Source organism: Cryptomeria japonica, chromosome 4 (assembly GCF_030272615.1).
Source record: "Cryptomeria japonica chromosome 4, Sugi_1.0, whole genome shotgun sequence".
Taxonomy (NCBI): Eukaryota; Viridiplantae; Streptophyta; class Pinopsida; order Cupressales; family Cupressaceae; genus Cryptomeria; species Cryptomeria japonica.
The window spans coordinates 725,767,381-725,780,418 of record NC_081408.1 but is presented as its reverse complement, the minus strand read 5'-3'; the positions used below and the strand labels follow the sequence as shown (position 1 = coordinate 725,780,418).

Sequence of the window (13,038 nt, the reverse complement as noted above, 5' to 3'; positions counted from 1 at the left end):
AACACATATGTATTAAAAGAAAAATTATAAATTTGTCCTTCTGCTGGTTAATGCTTATTGAATCACTCTCAAGTATCTTTGGAAATCATTGTCAATGTTAATAAATTAAACTACTTTTGAAGTTGCTTTTTTCTTATAAAATCATTGATATTTTAAATTATTACATATAAATTTTCTTTGAAAACTTGTAACAAAATTAAGTGTATCGATATACATAAATATTTATAGTTCTAATCATCTGGATATTGTAAGTACTATCAAAACACATACCCCTTACTCTAATATCTCTTAATGTACTATCATGAATCGCGGAAATATCATATCTGTAATGGTCAATAGACATAAATATTTATGGTTTGGTTAGCCAATTATTACAATAGATATAAATGCAAGTATCAAACATAAACATTTATAGCCTTACTAACCAAAATATGACATTTGACCATTTCATAACATCAAAATAGCCAAAATATGCCTATTGACCTTGATAACATCTTTTATATCTATAATCCTATTAGATAAAAATGAGTATGGGCCATTCATAGCATATTAAATATTCATTATCCTATTAGTCCAAATATACCTATTTACCTTTGATGATATCTAAAATATTTATAACCTCATCAACCAAAATGTATTTATTGACCATTTGATAGCATCTTAGATGATTACTAATACTTAATAAAATAAATTAAAAAAAAACTAGAAGCAAACACTAGAATATTTAATAAAAAAAAAGTTGTGCTCCAATAACCTTCCTATTCCTGCCCTACCTAGTAAAACCAATTCACTTTATTTTCTCTAGAGAAGTCATGCCTACCATCTCCATCAACCTCTTACACCACCATCTTAATATTCAATTTTTTTATAGAAAAACTACCATTTAATATTTTAATACTGAATACAAGTTATTGAGTTATTTATTATTATTATAATAATAATAAAAAAAAAAAAAACTAATTTACAAATTAACCCCGCTTAAAGAAAAGGTCCATGCGGCCGGCCGCTGGACAGTCCGCCAGAATAAAAATTTAGGGCTTCTCAGAAGCCGTGGACTTACTGTGATCAATACAGGCCTTCGATCTTCAAGATCGGACGGTATGTAGATCCCCATTTGGTTAAAAATGCGTGCACTTTAGCTGACGTGTGTTAGGCGCCTAGGTTTTGAAACCAAGCAGGAAGAGATTCGATAAAATTTAAAAAGAAAAGAATTACGAGAAGACAAATTTTCGCGTAAATTTTTTTCATTGAGGAGAAAAATTTTCGCGTAATTTTTTTTCGGTGAGGAAGAAGGCGGTATTTAGCACAATAGCTACCTAATCATACGTGCAAAGGCATGAGGCGCACGAATGAAGTATTCATTGTTTTTGAGCGGAAATCGCTGTGTTATTATATCTTGATAATTTTTAGGTTACGAAGGGCCCATATTGTTTTGTTTCGTCCTCAAATTTCAAAACTTGAATTATGTCGACCAAATGGGCTCATATGTCTTCAGAAACAGAGCTCAGTAATCTGGGTCGCAAGATTCCAGTTCTGTTCTTTCTTCCTGTTCTGTAAATCTCGAGCAAATGTTGTTTTTGAGGAGGTTTTGACTCTGTTTGCTCTGTTTTCATGAGCTTGGAGAACTTTTCTGGTAGAAAAAGTTATACAGCTGTCTGTATGCATTGTGGGTCTTGTGTTTTTACCTCTTGCTCACATTGATACGCATACCCAGAAGATTTTGAGGCGTGTATAATTTCATACATTAGATTTGTTTTGCTTGCTGTGAATTTGGTTCGCGAGGTTCAGTTATTTTAGCTCTCTGGAAGTCGCAGGATCGAGTTCATAGGGAATCCCAATTCTCAAGATTTTTGTAAAAGAAGGGGTTGAGTTAGTGATCTGAAGGTTGCTGCGTTGGATCTTTGTTGAGGTAGAGGATTTTTTAGATTTATTTTCATTTCTTTTTGTATCTTATTTTGATTTGATGCGAGGTATTTTTAATTTGAGAAGGGCTTATGTGATATGTATGTGGTTTGCAGGTGTTATGTCAAGAGAAATGGAGAAGAATAGGGAAACATGTAGGCCGCCGGAGCAGGATTTGGTATTACAGTGGGGGAATCGCAAGCGTATGAGGTGCGTCAAAGTGCAAGTGAATTCAGGAATGGAGGTCAAGGTTAAAAGAACCGCCTTTCGCGTCGACAGGCGCCTCATCAGAGCTGAGAAGGAAAAAGAAGCTCCTCAAACAGCCAGTTGCATAAAGCATGTGTTGAACAGGGCGTCAAATTCCCAACCGGAGGAGGGCGTCAAATCCATGGCGGCGGAATGTATCAGAGTCCTGAACAATAGTGGTCATTCTTCGCCTGAAAAGAGCGGAAGAATTCATACCAGAGGGTATAATAATACTGCTAATGCTAATAACAACAATAACTTTAATGGGTGCTCGTTTACAGAGGAGATGAACAAGATTTCGACTGAGGCTGATACAATGCAAGAGAAGGTCTCTAGTTTAGAGGTATTTGTATGGCCCAAAGTTGTGATAGCCCTTTCCAGTAAGGAGAAAGAGGAGGATTTCATGGCTATCAAGGGTTCTAAGTTACCTCAGAGGCCTAGAAAGCGGGCCAAATTTATACAGAGAAACTTGCTTGTGAGTCTCACCTGCAACTTATTCCACACGTTTTTTAAATATATTTTTCCAATGGGTTTCTTTTTCAGCTACTGTAAGGCTTGATATGTTTAAGCTGTTGCCAAATCTATGTTTTTTACAAATGGATTTCTTAAGTTTAAGTCCTTAATGCTGTCTTGAAGGCTTTGAATGGTTTTTTGTTGGCCTTTTTGCTCCTTGTTGGTATGGATGGCTTGCTAGAATCAAAGGGAGGGGAGCCAGTAGTTGAGAAGGTGACCAATAATTGTGAGGGTAGTTGGAAACCAAAGAACCCACTATTACCTTTTTTCGTTGATGATGTTGCAAATTCTGCTTCTGCTTTCTTGTGTTATCCTACTTTTAAGGTTTTCAAGGTCTTTGTCACAGGTCACGCTTTTCTTTGGATTGTTACTGCTTGAGTTTTCAGTGCTGTTGTGAATGTTCTCAGGGCATTTTATTTGGTGGGGGAGGGGTGACTTTGGAAAGACGTTGTTTGACAAGAGTTAATATTTCGATTTTGCAGGTTGTTAGCCCTGGTTCATGGCTTTGTGATCTGTCTCAAGAGCGGTATGAAGTGCGTGAGAAGAAAAACACTAAAAAGGTATATACGGTTACCTTTTATTTTGTTCCTAGATCTTCCAATTTATAATTTTTACAAGGCACAATCTGAGTTTTCGAATATGTGGGTTATTGCAGAGACCAAGAGGTTTGAAGGCTATGGGCAGTATGGAGAGTGATTCAGATTAGCAACTGGGTGTGATCTGTACATAGGTGGAATTAATTCCCTTTGTATCAGTATACGGTGCAAATAGTTTGGGTGAGATTTTTCTGTGTGTTGAGTATCGGAAATTCAAGGTGTACTTGCCTTTTCTAAACTGAGTAAATACCGAATTTGTTATTCTTGATTTAGAAACTTTGCTTAAATCAAGTCTGCAATGCTCTAGAAGCTTCTTGTTAGAGGCAGGTTATCCATGTAAGCAGGTGAACTACTTCTTGTACATCTATACAAATCTGTAGATTCTACTGAGAATCAAATACCTTGATATGTATTTGCAACATGGAAAAGTCATTTTTTAAAGCTAATTACCATTCTTTATTTCTCTCTATCTAATATTTTAGTCCGTTTCATTACGAGGACTGGGAATCAATCCCGTCAAAGCCTGTTGCTGACTTGGCAAGAGTAATAGAATGCTATTTTATACTGTCAACACAAGGAGTCAGGTGCGTCCAGAGAGGACTATTTGCATTGTACTATTGTCTGTTGTGGTTTTTTCAGATTCTATGAAAGCTTGATCTACAACCAGAATGAACATTGTTGATCATTTCTTAGCTTTATATGCAGTATCACAACTTTTGGAATTGAATGCTGTGGTTCTTCCCAAATGGAATGAACTTACAAAGAAGGTTAAGGTATTTTGTTTTATGGCATATAACAGGAATTGTGATAACTCTTTAAATTTGAAGTTTACTGTTGTCCATAAGGTTTAAGACAAATATTTTGTGACAGTGGCTAAGGATTCTATTCGGAGCTTCAGTGTAAGCCTTTTGTTTTTTAGAGGCTTGACTGTTATTTTTATAATCTGGCCAATTCTTGGGTAGAGCTGGGAGCTTTAGGAGCTTAATTTGTTGTCATAAATTAGGTACATAAGGTGCTGTTTGGAGTTCTCTCCAAGTTGGTTGATAAAATAAATGCCCTAAATGTTTTACAGCCGACCTCCTCTTCCTATTGGTTGAAACATAAATGCCCCAAGGACTTTTGATCTTCTTTCCCTTTGGTCGATACTGTATTGTCAGTTTTACTCCCATGTTTTATGATCTTTGAGGGCTGCAATTCTGAGTCATGGTATTTATCCTCTTTTTTGTATTTTTTGATTCCTTCCAAACAGAGTAGAAAAGTTGTGAGCTGAGACAGTGTGAAGCTTTGACAAGATGAGATTTGAGGAGCCTTTGTATGCCTGCACAATGACCTGTTTTGAAACTACTATTCTGAAGGATAAAGTCAAATTCTGTTTTTAGTTTGAAACTCAACCATTTATGTTGTTTATCCTACAAATTTTGGCCACTTTTAGTGCTTAGAATTATAAAAGTAACCGTATATATACTTATCTGTTAAGTACCTTGTTTGGTATTTATCCTCTTTTTTGTATTTTTAGATTCCTTCCAAGCAGAGTAGAAAAGTTTTTTTTGAGCTGAGACAGTCTGAAGGTTTGGCAAGATGAGATTTGAGAAGCTTTTGTATGCTGTTTAATGAATTGTTTTAAAAACACTGTTCTGAAGGATGAAAGTCAAATTCTGTCCTAATTTTGGAACTCAACCATTTATGTCATTTATCCTATAATAAATTTTGGCCACTTTTAATGCTTAGAAATATTAAAGTAACTATATATATACCTCTGTAACCCAGAGACACGTCTCCACCCCTCTGAGATGACTTTTTGTGCTTCCTCCTCATTTTTTTCTGGAGACTTCACTTCCGCATCTCCCACCATCTTCGTCTCCTACCAGGTTTCTGGCTGTCTCCCACGTGTCTCCAACCAAAGGCACATGAAAAGGTCAAAAACAAAACAAAAATGCTGTTTTCCATCATTCATCAGCCATGGTAGATGAAGCGGTTGAATCAGATTGCCTCAATGAATTACCCCTAGTTCTAGTACCATCAGAGGAATCTGAGTTTGAGAGTGATGATCATGTGGAGAACATCATAGATAAGGAGCTTGATATAGATGATCAAAATGTTGAAGAGTAGATGATAGATTTCTGATTTTTGTTTCATGTTTGTGTATCAGCATCAACTATCAATATTTTTGAATTTCACTATGTAATGATAATATAATATAGAATATGTAGTGTGAGTTTTGAACTCTTTGACTCTTTGACACAATGAGATTTGACATTTTGATTTGTGTATTTAAACTTTAAATTTAATGTTAAACTTTACCTGTGTTCTTGTTTTCAAAGTGTTCTATGTCATGATATTTTATGGAAATTATTAAATTATTGTAAAGAAAAAATTTGGTGTCTCCAAGTACCCCCCGTCTCCTATTTTTGAAAATTAGCAGTAGCAGTAGCAGTACCGGTACCAGCTCTGGAATCTCCTAGTACTCGTCTTCTAATGACATTGATCTATACTTATTTGTTAAGTACCTTGTTGTGTCATTTGGTTTGAGCTAGTAATTATATGCTCTATTGTCTGAAGTTTCATCGTAATTTTGGATATTGTTTGCATTCAATGATCTACGTCCAAAAGTTCTCAATGTCAATAAATGTAATTCATTCATTACAGGGGCTGGTTGGAAAAATTGTGCTTTTTTCTAGTGAGAAAAGTCGTTTGTACACTGACTTATCAGAGGTTGCTTTATGTGATACATTAAGGGATTTGCCTAATTCTCTTTTGTTAGTATGTGTCACCATTCTAAGAAACTTCAGGTCCAATTCTATATATTTCTTGTTACCAATATAGTTGACAATTTGCAAATTCTGGGAGTGTTGGCATAACACTCTTAGTGCATAAGCTTGTGTTCTGGAGCCATATACAACTTATATTTGTAAATTTGAAAATATGGAAATGGGAAATGTGTTCGTTCCATGTGGTGTAGTTCACTTTGAGAAAAATGTGTCTTTTAAAGTATGCCAAATTACATGCATAATTGACATGGAAAAATTCTAGTGATTGTGTCATCCATCGAATCGCTGATCTTGGTTTTCAAAATATGAATTAAAATGCGAGCTGAAAATGGATTTGTTTGTGAAGGAATCTCTCAATTATTTACAAGCTTGTACCTTTTTTCTTTTCATATCATTTGAAGTTGACATTAAGAGTCAGTTCAGTAGGATAGAAGTTGATGTAGATGTTTCTGTGTTCTATGTATTCAGTACAATATTTGTCTCAAGCATTCATTTTTTATACATGAAGTAACAATCCTTTGATTGTCGTGGTTTCATTAGAGGAAAGAATCATATGACATGCATGAGTATGAGCTTGGCATTTGATTGAGTTTGAATTATCTGTTTGCATGGAATATAGCAATTTTTTAATGATCAATGCAAGCAAGCTCTTAAATTTGACATAGATTTGATGCTTTTTGTTTTATTCTGACTGCAGTGTTCCACGGGGTCGTGCTTGGGGGAGATGTCCCCCCACAGCACCACCACTTCTGCTACCTCTCCTGGGAACACCGCTGGGTCTCTTGCTATATGTTATATGTCACATGCCATCACATATTGATTGCAACCTTTAACTTTGTGAAAATTAGCTGGCCTTTCATGGGGCACTCACAATGTTATATTGCAGGTTTTGCCTTGAAGATTTTTATTCACCTCTATTTTTATATTAGCACTGCCCCTAGCCCCACCTTCACCACTCTGCCACCATTCCCCCGCTGGCCCCTCACTGTCCCCAAATTTAGGTGCCCTTGGTCCCCCTGTCCCTGAAACCCGTTCCTGCATCCCCCGTCTGGAAACTCCGTGGAACTATGATTCTGACAATTCTTTATTGAAGAATAGGCATAGATCTTTATTGAAGAATAAGCATATCTATGCCGACTTAGAGATCTACTAACATGATATAAATTTGACAGGAATATTTTTGGCTTCAATTCTGATTTGCAGAATTGCCACTTGGCACTAATTTCTGGTGTATACTACAGGTTCACTATACCCATTTCTACTTGAAGCCCCCATAAGTATTAATTTGTGGTTCACATTGTCGTTGAGGTTTCTGAATCCCAACCTTTGTTTTGTCATCATATATTGAGGTCAGTCATAAATCTGTTACGTTTTTCAGCTGTTATTTCAATTGGTTTGATTTCCAAACCTATATTCTGGAAATGTTTGTTTTGCACTTCAAATAAAAAAAAAGAGGAAATGGGGCTGTTGGAGATCTCCCACAATGGTCTATTCTGGAATCCTTGTGATTTGGTGTGATCTATTATGCTTTATTAATTACATGGAAGAAGGAAATTTGTTGGCTATTTTTACCTATAAATTCTGTATGCTTTTTAATGTTATTCTGTCAATGAAATTCTGTAAAACAGATAAATAATATATACAGAATGCTAACTGTACTGCACTTCGTTTCTGCCACTCGTGAGAATTTTATCCCACATAAGAAGACTAGTTGTGTTTCATGCAGGCAGCTGTAGATATTTGTCAATATCAATAACATCATGAAAATGAAAAATAGACTATTGATATCAATTTTTTATTTCCGTGGGAGTGCAGATTAAAAAGAGTAATTATTTGTAAGATTTTAAGTGCTCTAAAGTTAGCAGAGCTGTTTATTTAGTGAGTGGATAAATTTGTATGCAGAGATGTGCTTGTCGCTGAATTTTTATTAAGTGTAGCTGTTGATTTCTTGGAGGAAGGGTTGTATGGCAGGGCAAGGACTCTGCGTCATTGTGTCTTTTGCTTTCCAAACTTGGTCGTTTTTATCTCTGATATGTTCTGATGGCAAGACTTTCATTCCTGAATTCTCTGTATAGTTTCTCTAAATGTTTTATGGTATGGTAAGTCACTTCTTTTTTTGGGACTTACTAAAGCCTTTTTCAGCGTGAGGAATTATAGGATCTACGTTCTTTTTATTATGCTCATGTGCTGGACATGCATTCCATTTTAAAAATAATCTTAGTGCAACTGCATGTATCGAACAAGCACAACAGATAACTGTGAGAAACACACCTGGAACAATGATCCGTATCAAGTTTACCGTGTGGTTTATAAATGATAACAAATGAATGAGTGAATAAGTTTTAATGATATCCACGAGACCATCAGTCTATGGGACCAAGAGTTTTCAAGTTCCTCTCAATGTTGGTTCTTCTGTTGAGGACCTTGATCAAGAAACCCTCGGTTTTGTGAAGTCTCGTCTTCTCAAATAGGTCTTTAGACTGCTCATATGCAGCACATTGTTTTCATACTGTGTACGAATTTTCTCATATGCTGCACATTCAAATATGAAGTGACATTTGGTTTTCACCTCTTTATTGTATAAAAGACAGGATCTTTCATCCCCTTCTTTCATCGAGGATGATTAGGATGGTCCAGTTCTCAGCTGTCCATCTATAATTGTAGCCTTTCCCTACATATATCAAAATGTGAATTCTAATTTGTAATTAATTAACTTATGGGTTACTGAGTGAATTCTAATTTGTAATTAGTTAATTTATGGGTTAGTGACATTGAATTCTAATTTGTAATTAGTTAATTTATGGGTTACTGACAGTGAATTCTAATTTGTAATTAATTAATTTATGGGTTACTGACAGTTCCAGTCTTTTTATACGAGGGTAGGCATAGAATCGTCTGGGATTTAAAATTCCTTGTAAATTTTTTCTGTTGCATTTTTGAAGATGAATTTTTAGTTCGATTCCCATCTACTGATTAGAAAGGTAAGATAAGCTTAACAAGGATTCATCTCAGGCAGTAATTGAATAAAGGTAACAAAGTTGTGAAATTGATTGGTAAATGGACCAAGAGAAGGGTTAACAGGTGTTTATATCACTGGCAATAATTCAAAATGGGTAACAAAGCTGTGAAAGCCACTGGGTCATAGACTGAGATAATCTATAAGGTTAAACGAACTTTTGAAATTACTGGTAGATAGATTTAAAAGTGTATTGCTTGGGAAAAATATGTTTTATAAAATGAATCCTTGTTCGATTCGTTGTAAATCATTATAATCAAAGTAGAGCGTAGTGGGAAATATATGTAAAGAGTCTTTGGTACTGATCATATTTTAGCTTGATCAAAATGTACAAAAGCAGGCTAAGAAATTTTTCAATAAGCAAATTCTATGGCTGTAGTTAACTGCTTGCGAACACACTACATGTGTTATCAGCTAATTAGTTGAGATGTCTTTATCTACCACGGTGACCGGTATTAACATGCAGCACAATTAAATAAAGAAGTAAATATGATTAGACTGGTTGATAATGGATCATGGAGTGTGTTGAAACGTCGAATTCAGAAACTGAATGTATTATTTGCATGGATGGAAATCTGATAGATTCTGTGGTTAATAGGGAATCAACTGGTAATTAAGTAATGGGTAAGGAAATCTAATTTGATAATATTTAGAATTATGTATTGATTCTTAAAGAATTAACTATATGATTTATGCATATTTCGTTATTCATAGTTTTAGGAGTGTTCACTTAATTTTCTTTGCATAAGAATGCTAGAACATGAACGAACCTAGATTTGTTATTTTACTTGGTGTATTTATAAAAGATTTTCAATTTATTTTGATATACTAAATCCATCTTCATATTAATGTTAAATATTGCATTTTCATTAATTCTTTTATTTATTTGTACTTTAAAAAAAGACATCAAAGTAATAAGGACACACCTTAACCTATGTTAATATTTGCATATTTCCATGACTAAGGTATATCAAAATATTGATAGAAAACTAGAGAGATTATTTTAGTGTTCATAGTAGAAAGTTGACAAAGAATGTTAGCTTTCGACAAATTATTATTTGAAATAATTGGTCAATAGGTTTTTGATAGACAATTAGGTTTTTGATAGACAATAAGTATGGAATTTTGACCTTTTTAACAAAATTTAACCCATACACCTTAACCAAACCTATTTCCATTTCCATGACTAAGGAACTATAAGGAACTATTAGAATATTGGAAGAAAATTCTAGAAACAAAATATATTTGACAAAAGTATAATGCTAAAAACTTTAATTTGTTTAACAAAATTTGGTTCATAATGATACAGACTAAGTTTGCTTGTTGAACTAACCATATTTAAAATTCCTCCATACTCATCCCCCCCATTATATACTAATAACTTTGGAATTACGAGACTTGCCCATAAGCTCATTCAAATAAGAATTTACCCAACTACAATATCATAAAATAAAATCTTAATTTTAAAGAATTTGAAAATAATATTGAGTCTTTACAAAATTTACAGCTTACAGTTTTTTTTTAAGAATATTACTCTTCATTCTTTCATATGAATTTTTAATTCAAATCTTGTAACAAGTTCATTTACATAATGGTAGAACACCCATAACAATACATTACACTTTTTTCCTAAAATAACTTGAGAATTGACTTACAAGCACTATTGTTTTTCCATGGCTCGAAGTTCTAACACTTCAAAAGTTCTAACACTTCAAAGCTGATAGTGTAAGCCTATCATGTAACTAATGCAAGTCTTAAGAGTGTTATTTTAGCAAGGAGTGTTATTCCACCTTGCTAAAAGAGGAAAGTTTGAATCCACAACACATATATTTAGCATAAATATGATCTACAATAAAATACATCTCAAATAGTTTGGAAATTGTCTCATACCTAATTAGGGACAACCATCCAAATTCTTCTTGTTTGTTTAGGAGAGTCTATGACTCAAGTCATGACACTTATTCAAACTATTTGAATATATAAATCAAGGCAAGACTACTTCAATGACGTTAAACAATCCTACAAGTTAAGAGATGCTTACAACTATAAGGTGATACACTATTACTAAGCATGCCTAAAGCCTCATGACAAGACACTTATAAAATGATTTAAACACTTTACAATCCTTAAGGGAATGCAACCTTCCTAGAAAAAATGTTTATAAAGTAGAAACATGGGATTTACAACACAAGGAAAACCAAACCATCTTATGAACACCCACTTCAACTAAATAATATACAAAATACATGGCTCCATCAATGACAACATTAACTTTCTTTGCTCATAAAATTGTAACATGAATTCAATGAAAACCATTTCAATAATTAAATGCAAACATGGAACACCCACATAAAAAGAGGATTCAATAATAGAAATGTATAAATGAAATGGACCCAACCTTTCTCAAACTTCAAGATCTAAGAAGTGGAGGAACTTCCAATCTCCTTCCAAGTTATTCAATCTCCCTTTCCAACCTAATTAATTTGCAAGGATTTTTTCCTATTCTCTTTACAAACACAAATCCTCATCCTTCATTATCGATCCTTTATTCCATAAATGTAACTATAAGGCTAACATATGTATGTGCCCTATCTTGCTATGTGGTTTTGATATTGATACTAATACCATGTTATCAATGATACTCTATATTTTCATTGAGATATCCAACTATGTATTTTGAATGCATATGTTACGATTTTACATGTTTGAACTCCAATAGTGTTTTAACTTAACTATTTTCACTAATATGCTAATTATAATTAAAATTATTTAACATTATAACTTGTTTATTTTGCATCTTAATATTTAGATCATGCTAGTTGTAGATGATTTTTAATTAAATGAAGTTATTTGATATAATCCTTTTTTGACCAGTTAATAGTAACTTAGGGGCTACACCCATTATATTAATAAAGAGGAATTTTACATCCATTCACACTATCAACTTCACTTCCCTCCTTGGACCAGATCTAGAACTAACCAAAACGCTACCCACCCTAATACACAAAATAAAAAAAATCCACCCTTTTAAAAAACGACAACTTCAACCCACAAAACATCTTTGAAAGAAAAATGGAGATAAAAATAAAGTCAAAACATTTAACGTTTAAACTAAAAGGCACTAACATATATTCATAACTAAGACACCAAGATTGTCGAAGCACTAGAACTCAATTGCCAGACCACCCCTTTCTCTACAACCAACCGAGCCTTCACCACACAATTTGGTCCATAATTGGCATGATCCTCCAAAGCTACCTTGCCCTTATCCACATTTCCAAACCCAACATCTTCTTTTATTATATCTAAGCTAAATTTTTCTTCATCAACATCATATCCCGTCAAACATCTTAACTCCTATCATGTTGGTTTGGTCAAGTTTGATGTCCTCTTGTACATCTACCCCCCATGTCAATATCTATTTATATAGCTTTAGAATATCAATAGTCTCCTGTGAGACTAAGATGATTGAGTGACTCCTTTCCATTCAACTTACCAAGACCTTTCTCATGTTTTCAATGTTGTTTCCACATCATTTGGGATGTGTGAGTATGTGTTAGTTTGTATGATGGGGTGGATGCTACTTGCTTTTCCTTAGACTAGGAAATAATTGGCTATTCACATCTATTACTTATTTGTTTGCAAGCGATTGAAATCATGGTATAGTACTCAATCATTGCTGATAGAGGCAACCATATTCTCTCATATAGTTGTTGTGTTGAGGTCATCATATGATAGTGCAACATTATTTTACATGTGCAATCATGTTTTGTACATTGATGCTATGTTTTAGAATGTCATTGTATTGTATCATGACCTATATATTGCATAGGTATGCAATGCAGTTCATTATGTCACAATTGTGTCATAGAAATTTGTTTGTTCATTCCTAAACCATTAATGTCAAGTAAAATCTTGAACATTATATTTGGCATCGGATCCCCATATTGTATAAATAGAAGCTTTGGGTTATGTGTTTTCTTGTATTTTGTATTTA

At 33.9% G+C, this 13,038-nt stretch overlaps 1 protein-coding gene across 1 annotated transcript; it reads left to right on the top strand.

Moving 5' to 3' along the window:
- Window positions 1-1,239: 1,239 nt before the first annotated feature.
- Window positions 1,240-3,720, top strand: LOC131027463 (uncharacterized). Its single transcript, XM_057957541.2, has 4 exons — window positions 1,240-1,909; window positions 2,019-2,623; window positions 3,144-3,221; window positions 3,317-3,720. The coding sequence occupies exons 2-4, from the start codon at window positions 2,024-2,026 to the stop codon at window positions 3,365-3,367; spliced, it is 729 nt and encodes a 242-aa protein (XP_057813524.1). The 5' UTR covers window positions 1,240-1,909; window positions 2,019-2,023; the 3' UTR covers window positions 3,368-3,720.
- The last annotated feature ends 9,318 nt before the right edge of the window (window positions 3,721-13,038 follow it).

Coding starts and splice junctions, on each gene's coding strand:
- LOC131027463 (XM_057957541.2), top strand. CDS start 2,024: ATGTCAAGAGAAATGGAGAAGAATAGGGAAACATGTAGGCCGCCGGAG. Junction 2,624..3,143: donor TTATACAGAGAAACTTGCTT/GTGAGTCTCACC, acceptor TCGATTTTGCAG/GTTGTTAGCCCTGGTTCATG. Junction 3,222..3,316: donor AGAAGAAAAACACTAAAAAG/GTATATACGGTT, acceptor GGGTTATTGCAG/AGACCAAGAGGTTTGAAGGC.